We start from the raw sequence: 23,400 nt of genomic DNA, 5'->3' as shown, positions 1-23,400 counted from the left end.
TTATTTACTCACAGAGCAGCTCTGGAGGCTTTGACCACTGGCAGCAGCCTCAGAAGACCTTCCTCTGATCTGGAGTATTTCTTCAGGTCAAACACATCCAGCTCCTTTTCTGAAGTCAGCAACACAAAGACCAGAGCTGACCACTGTGCAGGTGACAGGTTGGGTTTTGAGAGACTTCCTGAGCTCAGGTATCTTTGAATCTCCTCCACTAGAGAATGGTCATTCAGTTCATTCAGACAGTGGAACAGATTGATGCTCCTCTCTGGAGAGGGATTCTCCCCGATCTTCTCCTTGATGTACTTCACTGTTTCTTCATGGCTCTGTGAGCTGCTTCTTGTCTTTGCCAGTAGACCTCGTAAGTGCTTCTGATTGGACTCCAGTGAGAGGCCCAGAAGGAAGCGGAGGAAAAGGTCCAGGTTTCCCGTCTCACTTTGTAAGGCTTTATCCACAGCACTCTTGTAGAAAGTAACTTTACGCCTTTGTTTGATCCTCACAGAAAAGTTCTTGGACGTTGATTGAGGTTTGTCCATTAGATTCTCATTGTTGTTGATGAATGAGAGGAACACATATACAGCAGCCAGGAACTCCTGAATGCTCAGATGAACAAAGCAGTACACCTTGTCCTGGTACAGCACACATTCCTCTTTAAAGAGCTGTGTGCACAATCCTGAGTACACTGAGGCTTCATTGACATCAATGCCAGCCTTTTTCAGGTCTTCCTCATAGAAAATCAGATTGCCATTCACAAGCTGTTGAAAAGCCAGTTTTCCCAGGGACAGAATGCTCTCTTTATTCCAGTGTGGACCTGTCTCTTCTTTCCCAAGATACTTTTCATTCTTCTGTTTGGTATGAAACACCACAAGGTGTGTGTACATCTCAGTCAGAGTCTTGGGCATCTCTTCTCTCTTATGTTTCAGCATGTGTTCAAGGACTGTTGCAGAAATCCAACAGAAGACTGGAATGTGGCACATGATGTGGAGGCTCCTTGATGTCTTTATGTGTGAGATGATTCTGCTGGCCAGGTCCTCATCACTGAATCTCTTCCTGAAGTACTCCTCCTTCTGTGGGTCATTGAACCCTCGTACCTCTGTCACCTGGTCAACACACCCTGAAGGGATCTTATTGGCTGCTGCAGGTCGGGTAGTTATCCAGATGAGAGAAGAGGGAAGCAGATTTCCCTTGATGAGATTTGTCAGCAGAACATCCACTGAGGTTGACTCTGTGACGTCCCAACAGATCTTGTTCTTCTGGAAGTCTAGGGGCAGTCGGCACTCATCCAGACCATCAAAGATGAACAGAACTTTGTACTTGTCGTAGTTGGAGATTCTTGATTGTTTGGTTTCCATTGAGAAGTGATTCAGAAGTTCAATGAAAGTGTGTTTGTCCTCTTTCATCAAATTCAGCTCCCGGAAAGGGAATGAAAATACAAATTGGACATCCTGATTTGCTTTTCCTTCAGCCCAGTCCAGAATGAACTTCTGCACAGAGACTGTTTTTCCAATGCCAGCGACTCCCTTTGTCAGCACAGTTCTGATAGGTTTGTCTTGTCCAGTTAAGGGTTTGAAGATGTCGTTACATTTGATTGCAGTCTCTGGTCTTGCTTGTTTCCTGGCTGTTGTCTCAATCTGTCTCAGCTCATGTTCATTATTGACCTCTCCTGTTCCACCCTCTGTGATGTAGAGCTCTGTGTAGATCTTATTGAGAAGTGTTGGGTTTCCTTGTTTAGCGATCCCCTCAAATACACATTGAAACTTCTTCTTTAGACTAGATTTGAGTTCACGTTGGCAAATCACAGCAAGCTCATCTGAATGAAGAAATAACACAGAGGATATTAATATTACGTCTGTTTTAATGCCTACAGTGTTGTAGGACTGTTATAAAGTTTTACATTATAATCATGTATTCTCTTAACTGACTGTATAAATGTGTAAATGTTTTCATAATGCATTACAGACTGGTGTGACTGATTATATTATTATTGGTATTATTGATGGTATTATTAATGTTGTCTCTCTCTCTAAATGAATCAACACAACACGTCCCTGCTGCTACTTGATGAGGTCACTAGGTGTTGTGTTAAGGCTGCTACAATATCATTGAGTTACACAGCTACTTTAGCTGTACTTTAGCTACAGCTTTTAAATGTTATAAAACACCATTCAACATGAGGCAGACAGATCTTACATTTCTGTAGGACTGTTATAAAGTTGTACATTATAATAATTTATTCTCTTAACTGACTGTATAAATGTGTAAATGTTTTCCTAATGCATTACAGACTGGTGTGACTGATTATATTATTATTGGTATTTTATATTTTTTTTAATTACTCCTTTTTCTCCCCAATTCCAATTGTATAGTAGCTACTATCTTGTCTCATCGCTACAACTCCCATACGGGCTCGGGAGAGACGAATATTGAAAGTCATGCGTCCGCCGATATACAACCCAACCCAAGCTTCTTAACACAGCGCACATCCAACCCGGAAGCCAGCCGCACCAATGTGCCAGAGGAAACACCGTGCACCTGGCAACCTTGGTTAGCGCGCACTGTGCCCGGCCCGCCACAGGAGTCACTGGTGCGCGATGAGACAACGACCTCCCGGTCGCGGCCGGTTACGACAGAGCCTGGGCGCGAACCCAGAGTCTCTGATGGCACTGCAGTACAGCACCCTTAACCACTGCGCCACCCGGGAGGCCTCATTGATGGTATTATTAATGTTGTCTCTCTCTCTCTAAATTATTGGTATTATTGATGGTATTATTAATGTTGTCTCTCTCTCTAAATGAATCAACACAACACGTCCCTGCTGCTACTTGATGAGGTCACTAGGTGTTGTGTTAAGGCTGCTACAATATCATTGAGTTACACAGCTACTTTAGCTGTACTTTAGCTACAGCTTTTAAATGTTATAAAACACCATTCAACATGAGGCAGACAGATCTTACATTTCTCCAGTGTGTCAGCAAGCTCCTTCTGGTTCATTTTCCTCAGGATGTGCAGTGTGATCTTCAGAGCCCCCTCTCTGGCACTGCTCTCCTGCTTCTCATCTTCAGCGTCCACCACTTCCTTATCCTGCTTCTGACTCTCAATGCCTTCTGGGAGTTCTGGACTAAGAATCCTCTTGAACATCTTCAGCTCGTTCTTCACAAATGTCATAATATTCTCTTCAAGCAACTGAAATAAATAAAGTAAATAAGTTAAGCAAGAGAATAAATGCTTTCTCATTAACACATTAATGAATGATTGACAGATCAACTTTACTTGAGGTAAACAAAAACAAATGTACATAACAGGACCACATACACTGAATATGGAGGCCAGGTCTGTTTGATGACTCTGGGAAGACTGACCACTGAGAATCTCTGACTCTGATCTCTCCTGTTGGTTTCTGTGGACAAAACATGAGATTAAATATCCTCATCCAGGGAGTGCGCACACACACACACACACACACACACACACACACACACACACACACACACACACACACACACACACACACACACACAGGGAGGGAATGTTGTGTTTGTTTAATATTGTTTAGGACTATGAAAATGGACAAAAGGATGAGCCTATGGATTATGAAAACAACAACAATAAATGGGAAAATGAGAGGAGAAATGACTAGAGACAGTGTTGTTTAACTCACTGACCAGGACCCCTGAGTTCTTCTTACCTTTGTTCAGTAGAAAAGTCTCCCTCTCTAAACACTATAGGAGGTTCCATAGACTGGTCACTCTTCATGGACACACAGCTGGGAACAGGGGAGGCTGGTCTCTCCTGCTTGATTGGTCTTCAACACAACAGAGACAAACATTACATCTCTCATCTACACTGAGCTCAGATGGGGAAACATAAGAAGAGTTTCACAAATAGAACTGACTTCTAGACGGTCGTTGCAGTGCGCGAGCAGTGTGTCATTTTTAATAACGAAATTAATTTAGCGTCGCGAGCGTTGTAGTCAGTCTGTCAGCCCCGCTAAAAAGCTGGTGTCGTTACTCTGCCTTCTCCGGGGGCATGTTGAGGTAAATTTACTAACCGGGAGGGTTGAATTATGTAATTTATTGGAGGGCTGGAAGACGCACTCTCGAGGTTGTTTACTCACAATATCAGATATTAAGATGATATTTATAATGAATGTTTACTGAGGTTGAGGTTCTGACTAGTGATTATTTACCCGGGGTTCAATACCTGCTATTGAGGCGCCCTGAAAATAATATTCAAAAGTTCGGTCCTTGGACACAGAGGGGTTAAACACTAAAGTTACCGTCCATCTAGTGAAGAGAGGAGAACCGGACAGAGGTAGCCAGCATCCGTCAACGAGAGAGGGAGAAGCCTCACCGGGATTTAACAGGTGGAAGAAACAACCGGGGAGCTCCATCGGTCCACAAGAAATGCAGACAGCCGGTGATGATGTAGTGGTAGCTATGGTAACTAGGATGCTGCTGGTAGAGTAGCTAGCTAGCTTACCGAGCTGTACCGACTAGCTAGGATAACTAGGATGCTGCTGGTAGAGTAGCTAGCTAGCTTACCGAGCTGTACCGACTAGCTAGGATAACTAGGATGCTGCTGGTAGAGTAGCTAGCTAGCTTACCGAGCTGTAACGACTGGCTAGCAGGTCGGTCGTCTGTCCCTCGTCTCGATGATGAATCCGGTGAACCACAAAATGAAACAAGGACAGAGAGTGAAAAGGATCTGACTACACTCACACTGTCCCTGACCGTAAAGCAAATTGAACAATAAACTTCGGTGTCTCAACACTGTAACAAACTCCGTCGTTATTCCCCAAGATCACCTCAGTCCACTCTGCGCGTAACCGGACAATATCCTTGGCGCCACACCGAACGGGGACGCGGACAGTTCTTTACGGGGACGCGGACAGTTCCAGAACGCGGACATGATCAGTGCAACACAATCAACTGAACCCAGTCTTTACAGTGGGTTACATTGGTAATATTCATTTTTTATTATTATGTAAAACAAACATTCTGTTTTTTTATAACAATATGTTGAGATCTGGGTCCATACCCACAAAGTGTCTCAGAGTAGAAAATTGGTCGTATAAGTGCTGAGAATAAAGACAGTTTACACTTATGGGTATAAATGAAATCTATGCATGAAGTCTCTAGTCCCACCTAGTCAGCAGATATTTAGGACACCTGGTGAGCTGTCCTAAGTAGTTAAGAGTTAACAGCAGCTGTCCTAAGTAGTTAAGAGTTAACAGCAGCTGTCCTAAGTAGTTAAGAGTTAACAGCAGGTGTCTTGATAATACTATAGAATAATGCAGTGAGTCAGTGGTTCCTGAGCCACATGTAATTGCTTTGTAGTAGTTTATAATAATGTTTTTATATTTCTATATGATCAACCCATAAATAATATAGACCTACATGCAACAGTATGTCTTGTGCTTTTGCCAATGATTATGTATAATATTTCTGTATAACAAGTGATACCATTTTGTCTTAATTTTGGCAGATTAACTCATGCTTATTTCTGAAGATTAACTCAGGTTTTCGCCCAAAGACTAAAGAGTTGTAGCTGTGGCAGGAATTGGACTTGTGGTTGAAAGGTGGCTGGTTCGGATCCCAGGCCGGGTGCTTGAAAATACAGGCGGACTTGATCTGACCACTGGAGGGCTGCTGGGTTCACATCCTCAAAACATTAACCTTTCGTTGATCAGAACTCTAGAGGTTCTTCTTCACTGAACCCAAAAATATATATAACTTTTATTGATTTCCTATTTTAAGGAAGTGATAGAAGCCTTTTTGGTTCTAGAAGGAACCTTCTGTTCTAAGAGTGTAAAATAAACATGTTGTTCTTTTGATGATTTAATTATCTACATCATGTTATTTCAAGTTCTCCCTTTGGAGGAAAAGCAACCACCATCATGTTGTTAAATAATAAGCCATAAGCAACCACCATCATGTTGTTAAATAATAAGCCATAAGCAACCAACATCATGTTGTTAATAATAAGCCATAAGCAACCAACATCATGTTGTTAAATAATAAGCCATAAGCAACCATCATCATGTTGTTAAATAATAAGCCATAAGCAACCATCATCATGTTGTTAAATAATAAGCCATAAGCAACCAACATCATGTTGTTAAATAATAAGCCATAAGCAACCAACATCATGTTGTTAAATAATAAGCCATAAGCAACCAACATCATGTTGTTAAATAATAAGCCATAAGCAACCAACATCATGTTGTTAAATAATAAGCCATAAGCAACCAACATCATGTTGTTAAATAATAAGCCATAAGCAACCATCATCATGTTGTTAAATAATAAGCCATAAGCAACCATCATCATGTTGTTAAATAATAAGCCATAAGCAACCAACATCATGTTGTTAAATAATAAGCCATAAGCAACCAACATCATGTTGTTAAATAATAAGCCATAAGCAACCAACATCATGTTGTTAAATAATAAGCCATAAGCAACCAACATCATGTTGTTAAATAATAAGCCATAAGCAACCAACATCATGTTGTTAAATAATAAGCCATAAGCAACCATTTCTGATTAAAAAAAACTAATGTGAACATTTTTGGAAATGGCATTTTTGAATGAAACTCAAAATAATTCCTAAACACAACTGTCATCTCACCTCTTAGCTTTGGTGTCAGGTCCTCCCTCTCTCTCCCCAGAGAGTCTTTTTGAGGCAGGGTCCCCTTCATCTCTCTCCCCAGAGAGTCTCATTTTTGAGGCAGGGTCCCCTTCATCTCTCTCCCCAGAGAGACTCATTTTAGAGAACTGACCCCTAAACAGAGATCCAGCATGTTGGTTGTGTTTAAAACAGTCATTATTGAATGTCAATTGTTATAATTTATTAACAATCTCTTATAAAACATTTACGAACAGACATATCGAAACAGAAAAAATCTCGAAACAGTCAGGTTATTTAATACAATCACATGAATATGTAGATGTGCCATCTCTTCTCCATGGTAACTGTCAATAATAATAAGTCACTGTTAAGGTAGTTCTAGACATTACAGCAGCACAAGGCCATGTCTCACAATTAGTTTTATTCACCTTTTTTATTTAACTAGACAAGTCTGTTCAGAACAAATTCCTATTTTATTATTTAAAGGTGGGATATTTATTGTATTAATCAAAAACAGGATATTTATTGTATTAATCAAAAACAGGATATTTATTGTATTAATCAAAAACAGGATATTTATTGTATTAATCAAAAACAGGATATTTATTGTATTAATCAAAAACAGGATATTTATTGTCTTAATCAAAAACAGGATATTTATTGTCTTAATCAAAAACAGGATATTTATTGTATTAATCAAAAACAGGATATTTATTGTATTAATCAAAAACAGGATATTTATTGTATTAATCAAAAACAGGATATTTATTGTCTTTCAATCTGTTATTTTCTAAATGTATCTGAGAATGTAGACAGAAGGGCTAAAACGGACATGATTGATCTGAGGAGGAAATTATTGATCCATTCAGAAAGGTTTTTTGCATCAAGTAAGAGATGTTATATTATGTAAAGTAGACTAGGTTATAATGTATAGTAGTGGGTTGTTAGTGATATGTTATATTATGTAAAGTAGGCTAGGTTATAATGTATAGTAGTGGGTTGTTAGTGATATGTTATGTTATGTAAAGTAGACTAGGTTATAATGTATAGTAGTGGGTTGTTAGTGATATGTAGATGTTATATTATGTAAAGTAGACTAGGTTATAATGTATAGTAGTGGGTTGTTAGTGATATGTTATATTATGTAAAGTAGACTAGGTTATAATGTATAGTAGTGGGTTGTTAGTGATATGTAGATGATATATTATGTAAAGTAGACTAGGTTATAATGTATAGTAGTGGGTTGTTAGTGATATGTTATATTATGTAAAGTAGACTAGGTTATAATGTATAGTAGTGGGTTGTTAGTGATATGTAGATGTTATATTATGTAAAGTAGACTAGATTATAATGTATAATAGCAGTTTGTTAGTGATATGCAGATCAAGGTCTATACCTCAGCTATAGCCTACATATCATAGATGACCAGTCTAAACCTATTCAGATCAGTTCACATAACGTTATAGTCCTACCAGTAGCAGGACAGAGAATGTACTGTATATAACCTACATATCATAGATGACCAGTCTAAACCTGTTCAGGTCAGTTCACATAACGTTATAGTCCTTCCAGTAGCAGGACAAAGAATGTCCACTATATATACAAAAGTATGTGGCCATCCCTTCAAATTAGTGGATTCGGCTATTTCAGCCACACCCGTTGTTGACAGGTGTATAAATAAAATCGAGCAGACCGCCATGCAATCTACATCTACAACGGCTCAACTGTGAAGAAATAGGATGTGAAGTGAAGTGGAAACATTTAGGAGCAACAACGGCTCAACCGTGAAGTGGTAGGCCACACAAGTTCACAGAACGGAACCACCGAGTGCGGAAGCGCATCAAAACGGTCTGTCCTCGGTTGCAACACTCAATACCGAGTTCCAAACTGCAACGTCAGCAAAATAACTGTTCGTCGGGAGCTTCATGAAACTGGTTTCCATGGCTGAGCAGCCGCATACAAGATAACCATGTGCAATGCCAAGCATCGGCTTGATTGGTGTAAAGATCGCCACCATTCGACTGTGGAGCAGTGGAAACGTGTTCTTTGGAGTTATGAATCACACTTCACCATCTGGCAGTCCGACAGAAGATTCTGGGTTTGGCGGATGCCTCGAAAACGCTACCTGCCCGAATGCATAGTGCCAACTGTAAAGTTTGGTGGAGGAGGAATAATGCTCTGGGGATGTTTTTCCTTAGTTCTAGTGAAGATAAATCTTAACGCTACAGTATTAAATTACATTCTAGATGATTCTGTGCATCCAACTTGGTGGCAACAGTTTGGGGAAGGCCCTTTCCAGTTTCAGCATGACAATGTCCCCGTGCACAAAGCGAGGTCCATACAGAAATGGCTTGTCGAGATCAGTGTGGAAGAACTTGACTGGCCTGCACAGAGCCCTGACCTCAACCCCATCGAACACCTTTGGGATGAATTGGAACGCTGACTTCGAGCCAGGCCTAATCACCCAACATCAGTGCCCGACCTCCCTAATGCTCTTGTGGCTGAACGGAAGCAAGTCCCCGCAGCAATGTTCCAACATCTAGTGGAAAGCCTTCCCAGAAGAGTGGAGGCTGTTATAACAGCAAAGGGGGGACCAACTCCATAGGAACGCCTATGATTTTGGAATGAGATGTTCAACTAGCAGGTGTCCACATACTTTTGGTCATGTTGTGTATATAGCCTAATCTAAATCAAGTCAAATGTTATTGGTCACAATGTCTGAGCAGCATAGACTAAGATACAGTAGAACAGTATAGAATACAGTATATACATATGAGATGAGTAATACATAGACTAAGATACAGTAGAACAGTATAGAATACAGTATATACATATGAGATGAGTAATACATAGACTAAGATACAGTAGAACAGTATAGAATACAGTATATACATATGAGATGAGTAATACATAGACTAAGATACAGTAGAACAGTATAGAATACAGTATATACATATGAGATGAGTAATGCATAGACTAAGATACAGTAGAATAGTATAGAATACAGTATATACATATGAGATGAGTAATGCATAGACTAAGATACAGTAGAATAGTATAGAATACAGTATATACATATGAGATGAGTAATGCATAGACTAAGATACAGTAGAATAGTATAGAATACAGTATATACATATGAGATGAGTAACGCATAGACTAAGATACAGTAGAATAGTATAGAATACAGTATATACATATGAGATGAGTAATGCATAGACTAAGATACAGTAGAATAGTATAGAATACAGTATATACATATGAGATGAGTAATGCATAGACTAAGATACAGTAGAATAGTATAGAATATAGTATATACATATGAGATGAGTAATGCATAGACTAAGATACAGTAGAATAGAATACAGTATATACATATGAGATGAGTAATGCATAGACTAAGATACAGTAGAATAGTATAGAATACAGTATATACATATGAGATGAGTAATGCATAGACTAAGATACAGTAGAATAGAATACAGTATATACATATGAGATGAGTAATGCATAGACTAAGATACAGTAGAATAGTATAGAATACAGTATATACATATGAGATGAGTAATGCATAGACTAAGATACAGTAGAATAGTATAGAATACAGTATATACATATGAGATGAGTAATGCATAGACTAAGATACAGTAGAATAGAATACAGTATATACATATGAGATGAGTAATGCATAGACTAAGATACAGTAGAATAGTATAGAATACAGTATATACATATGAGATGAGTAATGCATAGACTAAGATACAGTAGAATAGTATAGAATACAGTATCTACATATGAGATGAGTAATACATAGACTAAGATACAGTAGAATAGTATAGAATACAGTATATACATATGAGATGAGTAATGCATAGACTAAGATACAGTAGAATAGTATAGAATACAGTATATACATATGAGATGAGTAATGCATAGACTAAGATACAGTAGAATAGTATAGAATACAGTATATACATATGAGATGAGTAATACATAGACTAAGATACAGTAGAATAGTATAGAATACAGTATATACATATTAGATGAGTAATGCATAGACTAAGATACAGTAGAACAGTATAGAATACAGTATATACATATGAGATGAGTAATGCATAGACTAAGATACAGTAGAACAGTATAGAATACAGTATATACATATGAGATGAGTAATGCATAGACTAAGATACAGTAGAACAGTATAGAATACAGTATATACATATGAGATGAGTAATGCATAGACTAAGATACAGTAGAACAGTATAGAATACAGTATATACATATGAGATGAGTAATGCATAGACTAAGATACAGTAGAACAGTATAGAATACAGTATATACATATGAGATGAGTAATGCATAGACTAAGATACAGTAGAACAGTATAGAATACAGTATATACATATGAGATGAGTAATGCATAGACTAAGATACAGTAGAACAGTATAGAATACAGTATATACATATGAGATGAGTAATGCATAGACTAAGATACAGTAGAACAGTATAGAATACAGTATATACATATGAGATGAGTAATGCATAGACTAAGATACAGTAGAACAGTATAGAATACAGTATATACATATGAGATGAGTAATGCATAGACTAAGATACAGTAGAATAGTATAGAATACAGTATATAAATATTAGATGAGTAATGCCAGATATTTATAGCTTGGGCCAGATACTTTTCACAACATTTCCAACAGAGACCATCAGGTTGGTCGGCATGATTAGTGATCATACTGTATCTCAAACATATTGTGACTGTTGAATGTCTGACGACGACCTAACTTTATAATAGTTCGTAGCCGACCTACCAGAATCTGCCTGTCTTTCCTTCAAATCAACACATTTATCTGTCTTCTAATGCAGTGGTGTAAAGTACTTCAGTAAAATACTTTAAAGTACAACTTCAGTAGTTTTTGGGGGGAATCTGTCCTTTACTATTTATATTTTAACAACTTTTACTTTTACTTCACTACAGTCATAAAGAAAATGATATACTTTTAACTCCACATGTTCCCTGACACCCAAAAGTACTCCTTACATGTTGAATGCTTAGCAGGACAGAAAATGGACTCACTAAACACAAATGCTTTGTTTTTAAATGATGTCTGAGTTTTGGAGTGTGACCCTGGCTATCCGTAAATTAAAATAACATGGAAATTGTGCCGTCTGGTTTGATTAATAAAAGGAATTTAAATTATTACTACTTTACTTTTACTTTTGATACTTAATTATATTTAAAACCAAATACTTTTAGACTTTTCCTGAAGTGGTATTTTACTGGGTGACTTTCACTTTTACTTGAGTCATTTTCTATGAAGGAATCTTTACTTTTACTCCAGTTTGAGAACTGAGTTCTGTTTCCACCACTGTTCTAACGTTCCATATGAGACACAGTTTCAACAGACATTCTGGAACTGAGTTCTGTTTCCACCACTGTTCTAACGTTCCATATGAGACACAGTTTCAACAGACATTCTGGAACTGAGTTCTGTTTCCACCACTGTTCTAACGTTCCATATGAGACACAGTTTCAACAGACATTCTGGAACTGAGTTCTGTTTCCACCACTGTTCTAACATTCCATATGAGACACAGTTTCAACAGACATTCTGGAACTGAGTTCTGTTTCCACCACTGTTCTAACGTTCCATATGAGACACAGTTTCAACAGACATTCTGGAACTGAGTTCTGTTTCCACCACTGTTCTAACGTTCCATATGAGTCACAGTTTCAACAGACATTCTGGAACTGAGTTCTGTTTCCACCACTGTTCTAACGTTCCATATGAGACACAGTTTCAACAGACATTCTGGAACTGAGTTCTGTTTCCACCACTGTTCTAACGTTCCATATGAGACACAGTTTCAACAGACATTCTGGAACTGCGTCAGCTACAAAGTTACTTTCCATTTCATATAAGTAACGGTCACTGGGTGAATTAGTTGTGCATTGCCCGGCTCCCCGGGGGAGCAGGTGTTGCGCATTTTAGACCATTCCATTGGTCCTTAAAATATATGTCCTGAGACACAGAGTTCTAAACCCAGACGCGTTTCTTCATTATTCATTATTTTTGATAAACATATAATTTACTCTAAACCAAGTTCAGCTGTTTTCCTCCAAAATGTGAGTTATTGTAGGACTTTAATAATTGTAAGCAGGCCTACAAACCCAAAAGGTTTTAATTTGAGAATATTAATTTGTATTCCTCAAATATTAAACTGTCTTAAAATATGTGATGATTAGTTGAATCAGGTGTGTAAGTGCTGGTAAGAACAAAAGGATGGAGAAACCCTGAGATAAGCATAAAACCATATCATTGAAAAGCTCCTCCACCATCTTTACCAGACGTGTTACTGATAACATGTAGGACTGCTGATTAGTTTACACTTTGAAAACTGCTGTCTGTCAGCAACTCAGCTCAAGTAGCACTTCTACTAACTAGTAATATCTCATTCCAGGTATTCATGCACGTACTCTGTCCATTAGAATAGATTATTGTTCAGAAATACTTACTTTATTTTTCAATGATCTCCATGTAGTGTTTTCTGCTCTGTCGTCTCAAAATGGATCCTGAACAAAAGAACAACTTTACTTTCTGTTTCAGCTCAGCTGTCTCCCCACCCTGATAATAAAGTGTTATATTGGTATCATCCACTAGATGGCAGTAAACACCTGCTGTAACTAGACTTTACAACTAAGTGTTCGGTTTCATACATACAGTCCCAGAGGAGAAGTGCTAATCTAGGATCAGGTCCTCCTCTCCATGTAATCCGATTCATTATGATCTAGGATCAGGTCCACCCCTCTCCATGTAATCTGATTCATTATGATCTAGGATCAGGTCTCCCTCTCCATGTAATCTGATTCATTATGATCTAGGATCAGGTCCCCCTCTCCATGTAATCTGATTCATTATGATCTAGGATCAGGTCCCCCCTCTCCATGTAATCTGATTCATCATGATCTAGGATCAGGTCCCCCCTCTCCATGTAATCTGATTCATTATGATCTAGGATCAGGTCCCCCTGTCCATGTAATCTGATTCATTATGATCTAGGATCAGGTACCCCCTCTCCATGTAATCTGATTCATTATGATCTAGGATCAGGTCCCCCTCTCCATGTAATCTGATTCATTATGATTGTTTTGTCTCATGTCTCTTTATATTCATGTAGCCTGGGGGTCATGTAATCTGATTCATTATGATCTAGGATCAGGTCCCTTCTCTCCATGTAATCTGATTCATTATGATTGTTTTGTCTCATGTCTCTTTATATTCATGTAGCCTGGGGGCCATGTAATCTGATTCATTATGATTGTGTTGTCTCATGTCTCTTTATATTCATGTAGCCTGGGGGCCATGTAATCTGATTCATTATGATTGTGTTGTCTCATGTCTCTTTATATTCATGTAGCCTGGGGGAAATGTAGCTGTATTGAAATCACCTTGTTTTATAACCTCTTTGTTTCTCAGTGGTACTTCAGTTGTCCTGACAACGCCCACTTCTTTCACACAGTAATGCTCCAGCATCCACTCAGAGATGATGCATCTAATGCATTCCTCAAATACTGCAGAGTTGTTAAGCAAGTCCCTGAGATCGTCCTGTTCAACCACATGTATTAGTTTATTTGTCAGATGAAACCTGAGGGGACTGTAGTGGGTCATAATGCATCAACATGGTTCTGAGGTCCTCAACAATGTTATTCTGTACCGTAGCTGGGATGCAGTGTTCTTTCCTGGTTTACTAAATAACAAGACAGATATTGTTTTAGAGACGTTCAATTAGCTGCTCAGTGTTGATCTCTGTGTCTTGAACATATTCAGCCTCTGGCAGACTCTCTACATCGCTCATGTCATCTTCAATGGGATCAGTCCCAGTCTCAAATTCATCATGAGGGCAATTCTCATCTAAGTTGGCACTTAAAAGCTCTGTGTGGTTTTGGTAGATGTGTGACCGATAGAAGCTGAAACATCTATTTGTTTTCCCACACCCATTAACTCCACAGGTAGTTAGAACATGTGGTTCATGCTGGTGGTAGAGGACAATATGTGTGAGTAGTCTGGACGAGAATGTTTGCTTGTTGCAAAGTGGACAATTGAATAGAGTTGGCATTCTTCAGAAAGACTGTGAACCTTGGAATGATGGGATGGAATCATGGAGATCATTGGTTCTCAGACACTTGCAGATATCATCAAGGGACCAGTCTTCCACAGCCACTCTAATTCAAGTTGACACTAAAACCAGAAGTGAAATGTATTAGTGTTGAGGCTAAAACAAAACCTATCCCACTCTCTCCAGACAACCACCTTTCCTCCTAATTAGTATTCATGGTTGTTCCATAACGAAGCAGAGCTTGTCAGGAAAGGTGAAGATGTCTGTCTCTTATTTATCTGACTCCATATTTCTTAGTTTGGGACATTATGGGATTCTGCAGTCCCACATTTAAGTGTTGACTCAGATAATATGATGCTCCAAATGGGGCATTATGTTCTTCTTCCATGTCGACCCAAATTGTCCTGTTAGAGTTGTAGGTAAAAGAGCCTATCAGGACAGTTATAAAGTCTTCTTGATATAATTGTCCTATTAGAGTTGTAGGTAAAGAGCCTATCAGGGCAGTTATAATGTCTTCTTGATATAATTGTCCTATTAGAGTTGTCAATAAAGAGCCAATCAGGGCAGTTATAAAGTCTTCTTGATATAATGGTCCTGTTAGAGTTGTAGGTAAAGAGCCTATCAGGGCAGTTATAATGTCTTCCTGATATAATTGTCCTATTAGAGTTGTCAATAAAGAGCCAATCAGGGCAGTTATAATGTCTTCTTGATATAATTGTCCTATTAGAGTTGTCAATAAAGAGCCAATCAGGGCAGTTATAAAGTCTTCTTGATATAATTACATGTTAGGGAGATTTAATCCTCCCTTCTTTGATTGTCAACTAGTTGGTTCATCCTGGTCCTTTTAATAATAGATGAATCATTTTTTCTTAGCTGTTTATATTGACATTACACTGTTTATCTCTGATAATGGCCCTTACTGATCATAGAGCTGTTTATATTGACATTACACTGTTTATCTCTGATAATGGCCCTTGCTGACCATAGAGCTGTTTATAATGACTTTACACTGTTGATCTCTGATAATGGCCCTTACTGATCATAGAGCTGTTTATACGGACATTACACTGTTTATCTCTGATAATGGCCCTTACTGATCATAGAGCTGTTTATATTGACATTACACTGTTTATCTCTGATAATGGCCCTTACTGATCATAGAGCTGTTTATATTGACATTACACTGTTTATCTCTGATAATGGCCCTTGCTGACCATAGAGCTGTTTATAATGACTTTACACTGTTGATCTCTGATAATGGCCCTTACTGATCATAGAGCTGTTTATACTGACATTACACTGTTTATCTCTGATAATGGCCCTTACTGATCATAGAGCTGTCTTTATTGACATTACACTGTTTATCTCTGATAATGGCCCCGGCAGAGCATCCTATTGGAAGCTTAATAGCTCTATATTAAAACATGAGTTGGTCCAGATGGAGATAAACAATGTAATTAAACACTTCAGGAACAACGCTATGAATAACAATTCATACAGTAATAACTGGGAGCTTTTTAAGGTTGGAAAATATGCAAGAAAACATGAGAGTATTGTTGCCAAGACCAGGAGAGCTGAAGAAGAAAGTGTAATTACAAAGATCACCTGTCTTGTTCAAAAGCCTGTTGAAAGTCTTTCAGAGGAGGATAAATCTGTTCTGTTTGATCTACAACACCAGTTGGATGATATGTATAGACTGAAAGCAGACGGAACCTGTGTCAGATGTAGGTAGAAATGGAGGAGGATAAATCTGTTCTGTTTGATCTACAACACCAGTTGGATGATATGTATAGACTGAAAGCAGACGGAACCTGTGTCAGATGTAGGTAGAAATGGAGGAGGATAAATCTGTTCTGTTTGATCTACAACACCAGTTGGATGATATGTATAGACTGAAAGCAGACAGAACCTTTGTCAGATGTAGGTAGAAATGGAGGAGGATGGACAAAATATATCAGATTTTTTTCAGGTTAGAAAAATCCACTCTAAAAATAATACAATTCGGTAATTAAATATGACGGGTCTCATCACAGATGATCCCACATTAATCTCCATCTTTAGTTGCATCTTCTACAGTATTGTGAGGTGTCCTCATCTTCTACAGTATTGTGAGGTGTCCTCATCTTCTACAGTATTGTGAGGTGTCCTCATCTTCTACAGTATTGTGAGGTGTCCTCATCTTCTACAGTATTGTGAGGTGTCCTCATCTTCTACAGTATTGTGAGGTGTCCTCATCTTCTACAGTATTGTGAGGTGTCCTCATCTTCTACAGTATTATGAGGTGTCCTCATCTTCTACAGTATTGTGAGGTGTCCTCAACTCTTTGTTTTGATTGTCTGGGGGATGTGAAATCAGTTGGTGAGGCTGACAGGGAACAGTGTCATGACCCTGTTATAGTTGAACACATCATTTATTCTATTGAACAACTTAAAAATAATAAGTCTCCTGGGACTGATGGTATATCTGCTGAGTTTTACACAACTGTTTACAGAACAGTTAGTCCCTTTTCTGTTGGAGGTCTTTTCTGGAAGCATTGTAAATAATGCTCTCCCTCCCAGTCTGACTCCAGGTCTGATTACATTGTAAATAATGCTCTCCCTCCCAGTTTGACTCCAGGTCTGATTACATTGTAAATAATGCTCTCCCTCCCAGTCTGACTCCAGGTCTGATTACATTGTAAATAATGCTCTCCCTCCCAGTCTGACTCCAGGTCTGATTACATTGTAAATAATGCTCTCCCTCCCAGTTTGACTCCAGGTCTGATTACATTGTAAATAATGCTCTCCCTCCCAGTCTGACTCCAGGTCTGATTACATTGTAAATAATGCTCTCCCTCCCAGTCTGACTCAAGCTCTGATTACATTGTAAATAATGCTCTCCCTCCCAGTCTGACTCCAGGTCTGATTACATTGTAAATAATGCTCTCCCTCCCAGTCTGACTCCAGGTCTGATTACATTGTAAATAATGCTCTCCCTCCCAGTCTGACTCCAGGTCTGATTACATTGTAAATAATGCTCTCCCTCCCAGGTTGACTCCAGGTCTGATTACATTGTAAATAATGCTCTCCCTCCCAGTCTGACTCCAGGTCTGATTACATTGTAAATAATGCTCTCCCTCCCAGTCTGACTCCAGGTCTGATTACATTGTAAATAATGCTCTCCCTCCCAGTCTGACTCCAGGTCTGATTACATTGTAAATAATGCTCTCCCTCCCAGTCTGACTCCAGGTCTGATTACATTGTAAATAATGCTCTCCCTCCCAGTTTGACTCCAGGTCTGATTACATTGTAAATAATGCTCTCCCTCCCAGTCTGACTCCAGGTCTGATTACATTGTAAATAATGCTCTCCCTACCAGTTTGACTCAAGCTCTGATTACATTCATCCATAAGCCTAAGAAAGACTTGCTTCTCCTCGATAATTGGCATCCAGTCTGTCTGCTCAATGACTACAAATATCAGCCTCTATATTTGCAAAAAGAATGAAAGCGATATTGGACTCAATTATAGAGGAGACCCAATCTGTCTTCATGAGGAATAGACATATGTTACAGACTGTGTGATAGACATATGTTACAGACTGTGTGATAGACATATGTTACAGACTGTGTGATAGACATATGTTACAGACTGTGTGATAGACATATGTTACAGACTGTGTGATAGACATATGTTACAGACTGTGTGATAGACATATGTTACAGACTGTGTGATAGACATATGTTACAGACTGTGTGATAGACATATGTTACAGACTTTGTGAATCCCTCTATCTGCAATATTCCACTTAAGGAAAATGTAACATACCTTGGGATTACCATGTCTAAGGATCAACAGAAAATATGCTCATTCAATGTGTGTACTTATTATTGAAGAAAACAAATGAAAAGAAGTTGAACCAATGGTTGCAGAGGGATTTATCCTGGAAAGGTTGAGTGTTGCTTTCTAAAGATGAAGTTATTTCCAGTTCTACTTCCAGATCCACTTATAGATCTACTTACAGATCTACTTATAGATCTACTTACAGATCTACTTAGTTTTGAGATTATGCTGCAGGATTTAGAGGTAATTTGTGGTGTAGTACATTACCCTGCTTTACTGCTTAGTGCATTGCTCCAAACCACCACAAGGGGGAGGTAGAGCACTGACTATGCTCTTGGGTTCCAAGGCGCTAATTTGTCTAATGTAGCTGACAGTGAATGAATGGGCTGATGTAGCTGACAGTGAATGAATGGGCTGATGTAGCTGACAGTGAATGAATGGGCTGATGTAGCTGACAGTGAATGAATGGGCTGATGTAGCTGACAGTGAATGAATGGGCTGATGTAGCTGACAGTGAATGAATGGGCTGATGTAGCTGACAGTGAATGAATGGGCTGATGTAGCTGACAGTGAATGAATGGGCTGATGTAGCTGACAGTGAATGAATGGACTGATGTAGCTGACAGTGAATGAATGGGCTGATGTAGCTGACAGTGAATGAATGGGCTGATGTAGCTGACAGTGAATGAATGGGCTGATCATATCCTGCTGGTAAGTCAACTTTTTAATGCAGAAGGATTGTTACTCAATTATGAGGAATTTTTATCTTGTTACAATATCCTTGTAACACCTAGAGAGTTCTCCATAGTCTCTGATGCTATTCCATCTGGAACTCATGTTATTTAGAGGTGTAACCAGACCTCACCTTGTTGACCTGCCCTCCTAGAGAGTTCTCCATAGTCTCTGATGCTATTCCATCTGGAACTCATGTTATTTAGAGGTGTAACCAGACCTCACCTTGTTGACCTGCCCTCCTAGAGAGTTCTCCATAGTCTCTGATGCTATTCCATCTGGAACTCATGTTATTTAGAGGTGTAACCAGACCTCACCTTGTTGACCTGCCCTCCTAGAGAGTTCTCCATAGTCTCTGATGCTATTCCATCTGGAACTCATGTTATTTAGAGGTGTAACCAGACCTCACCTTGTTGACCTGCCCTCCTAGAGAGTTCTCCATAGTCTCTGATACTATTCCATCTGGAACTCTCGTGATATTTAGAGGTGTAACCAGACCTCACCTTGTTGACCTGCCCTCCTAGAGAGTTCTCCATAGTCTCTGATGCTATTCCATCTGGAACTCATGTTATTTAGAGGTGTAACCAGACTTCCCCTTGTTGACCTACCTTAATCCAGCTGACTCTCCAATGGGGAAACTGTTTCTCTCCTTGCTCCCTCAGAACAACAGATCTATACCTGCTTCATTAATCCAGTTGACTCTCCAATAGGGAAACTGTTTCTCTCCTTGCTCCCTCAGAACAACAGATCTATACCTGCTTCATTAATCCAGTTGACTCTCCAATAGGGAAACTGTTTCTCTCCTTGCTCCCTCAGAACAACAGATCTATACCTGCTTCATTTCAAAGGGAGATTGTATCCATTCCTTATGTCACAACTTACTGGAATACATTTGCCAATAATATCTGTTGGAAAAAAGTCTGGTTATTACCATTTAAATACCTTCTTGTTAATTTGATTGCTTTTCTGATTTTCGTGACCAACATGAGCTTTGCATAATGCTATGCTAGGCTATCGATAAACTTACACAAATGCTTGTCTTGCTTTGGCTGTAAAGCATCATTTCAAAATCTGAGATGATAAGGTGATTAACAAAAAGCTAAGCTGTGTTTCAATATATTTCACTTGTGATTTCATGAATATGAATATTTTCTAGTAAGATTTTTTGTCCGTTGCGTTATGCTAATTAGTGTAAGTTGATGACAATTCTCCCGGATCCGGGAGGGGTAGTTCTATTAACAACCCCACCACTAGGAGGTGTCCACATGGTCTGATAAACACTCCTAACAACCCCGCCACTAGGAGGTGTCCACATGGTCTGATAAACACTCCTAACAACCAGACCACTAGGAGGTGTCCACATGGTCTGATAAACACTCCTACCAACCCCACCACTAAGAGGTGTCCACATGGTCTGATAAACACTCCTAACAACCCCACCACTAGGAGGTGTCCACATGGTCTGATAAACACTCCTAACAACCCCACCACTAGGAGGTGTCCACATGGTCTGATAAACACTCCTAACAACCCCACCACTAGGAGGTGTCCACATGGTCTGATAAACACTCCTAACAACCCCACCACTAGGAGGTGTCCACATGGTCTGATAAACACTCCTAACAACCCCACCACTAGGAGGTGTCCACATGGTCTGATAAACACTCCTAACAACTAGACCACTAGGAGGTGTCCACATGGTCTGATTAACACTCCTAACAACCCCACCACTAGGAGGTGTCCACATGGTCTGATAAACACTCCTAACAACCAGACCACTAGGAGGTGTCCACATGGTCTGATAAACACTCCTAACAACCCCACCACTAGGATGTGTCCACATGGTCTGATAAATACTCCTGACAACCCCATCACTAGGAGGTGTCCACATGGTCTGATAAACACTCCTAACAATCCCACCACTAAGAGGTGTCCACATGGTCTGATAAACACTCCTAACAAGCAGACCACTAGGAGGTGTCCACATGGTCTGATAAACACTCCTAACAACCCCACTACTAGGAGGTGTCCACATGGTCTGATAAACACTCCTAACAACCACACCACTAGGAGGTGTCCACATGGTCTGATAAACACTCCTAACAACTAGACCACTAGGAGGTGTCCACATGGTCTGATAAACACTCCTAACAACCAGACCACTAGGAGGTGTCCACATGGTCTGATTAACACTCCTAACAACCCCACCACTAGGAGGTGCCCACATGGTCCTAATGCACACCTTTGCATCATTTTGTATCACATTTCAATGATTAAACAGATTGCTTGCGATTGCTTGCGATTAGAGTGTTGGGCCAGTAACCGAAAGGACACTGGTTCAAATACCTGAGATGGATGATGAATGTGTGAATTATCTTGTCATCTTTTTGGGGAACCACAATGGAACATTCTAGTCTTTAAGGACATGAACTGGCAGAACAGGTTTTAGCAAAGTATGGAGTCATTGTTTTCAGGAAGGTGTAACCATGATGATAGGCAGACTAAGGGAAAGGGAAGCCACCTGAACTACTTTCCTACAAAGACAAACAGCATCTTCACAAACAGTGAATCTGAGAAAAATGGCCTTAAAGTTGGTTTTCTAGTCCATGCATACCAGCAATGACCACTGATCTGACCTATGACCCCTAAGTACTGATACTACACTCTGCCTTGGTATGACCTATGACCCCTAAGTACTGATACTACACTCTGCCTTGGTATGACCTATGACCCCTAAGTACTGATACTGCACTCTGCCTTGGTCTGACCTTAAACAGCTGTCTGGGTAATGAAACAGCAAAGTGCAGCATCTAGAAATCTAAATGTGTTGATCCAGATTTATTGTTGTTTTTCTGTTTGACGGAAACAGTTTGAGTTCTAACTACATTCCAACTGTATTTAATGGTGTTATGTAGTTGTGTTGTCATGTTGTATTGTAGTAACCCTCAACTGTATTTAATGGTGTTATGTAGTTGTGTTGTCATGTTATATTGTAGTAACCCTCAACTGTATTTAATGGTGTTATGTAGTTGTGTTGTCATGTTATATTGTAGTAACCCTCAACTGTATTTAATGGTGTTATGTAGTTGTGTTGTCATGTTGTATTGTAGTAACCCTCAACTGTATTTAATGGTGTTATGTAGTTGTGTTGTCATGTTGTCATGTTGTGAATGTTGTATTGTAGCAGGCCTAACCCTCAACATTTTCTGGTGATGGAGTGAGACACAGACACAGACACAGACACAGACACAGCAACAGAATAGGATATGATGGAGAGAGACACCAGACAAGACACAGACACAGCAACAGAATAGGATATGATGGAGAGAGACACCAGACAAGACACAGAGACAGCAACAGAATAGGATATGATGGAGAGAGACACAGACAAGACACAGAGATAGCAACAGAATAGGATATGATAGAGAGAGACACAGACAAGACACAGACACAGCAACAGAATAGGATATGATGGAGAGAGACACAGACAAGACACAGACACAGCAACAGAATAGGATATGATGGAGAGAGACAGACAAGACACGGAGACAGCAACAGAATAGGATATCATAGAGAGAGACACCAGACAAGACACAGAGACAGCAACAGAATAGGATATGATGGAGAGAGACACCAAACAAGACACAGAGACAGCAACAGAAGAATAGGAAATGATTTAGAGAGACACCAGACAAGACACAGAGACAGCAACAGAAGAATAGGATGTGATGGAGAGAGACAACAGACAAGACACAGAGACAACAACAGAATAGGATATGATGGAGAGAGACACCAGACAAGACACAGAGACAGCAACAGAGGAATAGGATATGATGGAGAGAGACACCAGACAAGACACAGAGACAGCAACAGAAGAATAGGATATGATGGAGAGAGACACCAGACAAGACACAGAGACAGCAACAGAAGAATAGGATGTGATAGAGAGACACACCAGACAAGACACAGAGACAGCAACAGACGACACAGAGAAAGTGATGGAGAGAGACAGAAGAATAGAGTTCCAGACAGTTGTAGAATGTATGCCAAGGCACATTGTAAGAGCTATAAAGAGAGAGGGGGTGGGAGAGAGA

General features: G+C 39.4%; 1 protein-coding gene across 1 annotated transcript in view; it reads right to left on the bottom strand.

Annotated features, from left to right (window-relative positions):
* Positions 1–23,400, bottom strand: part of LOC116370072 (NLR family CARD domain-containing protein 3-like) — a 315,247-nt gene that overhangs the window by 4,299 nt on the left and 287,548 nt on the right. The window contains exons 8-10 of the mRNA XM_031819669.1: positions 3,307–3,391; positions 2,949–3,177; positions 13–1,804 (exon numbers count right to left, since the gene is read on the bottom strand). Of these exons, the coding sequence (XP_031675529.1) occupies positions 13–1,804; positions 2,949–3,177; positions 3,307–3,391 (2,106 nt within the window). The remainder of the gene's footprint in view (positions 1–12; positions 1,805–2,948; positions 3,178–3,306; positions 3,392–23,400) is intronic.

This window comes from Oncorhynchus kisutch, unplaced genomic scaffold (assembly GCF_002021735.2).
Source record: "Oncorhynchus kisutch isolate 150728-3 unplaced genomic scaffold, Okis_V2 scaffold2442, whole genome shotgun sequence".
NCBI classification, from domain to species: Eukaryota; Metazoa; Chordata; class Actinopteri; order Salmoniformes; family Salmonidae; genus Oncorhynchus; species Oncorhynchus kisutch.
The sequence above is the reverse complement of the archived record's forward strand: the minus strand, read 5'-3'. Positions and strand labels throughout refer to the sequence as shown.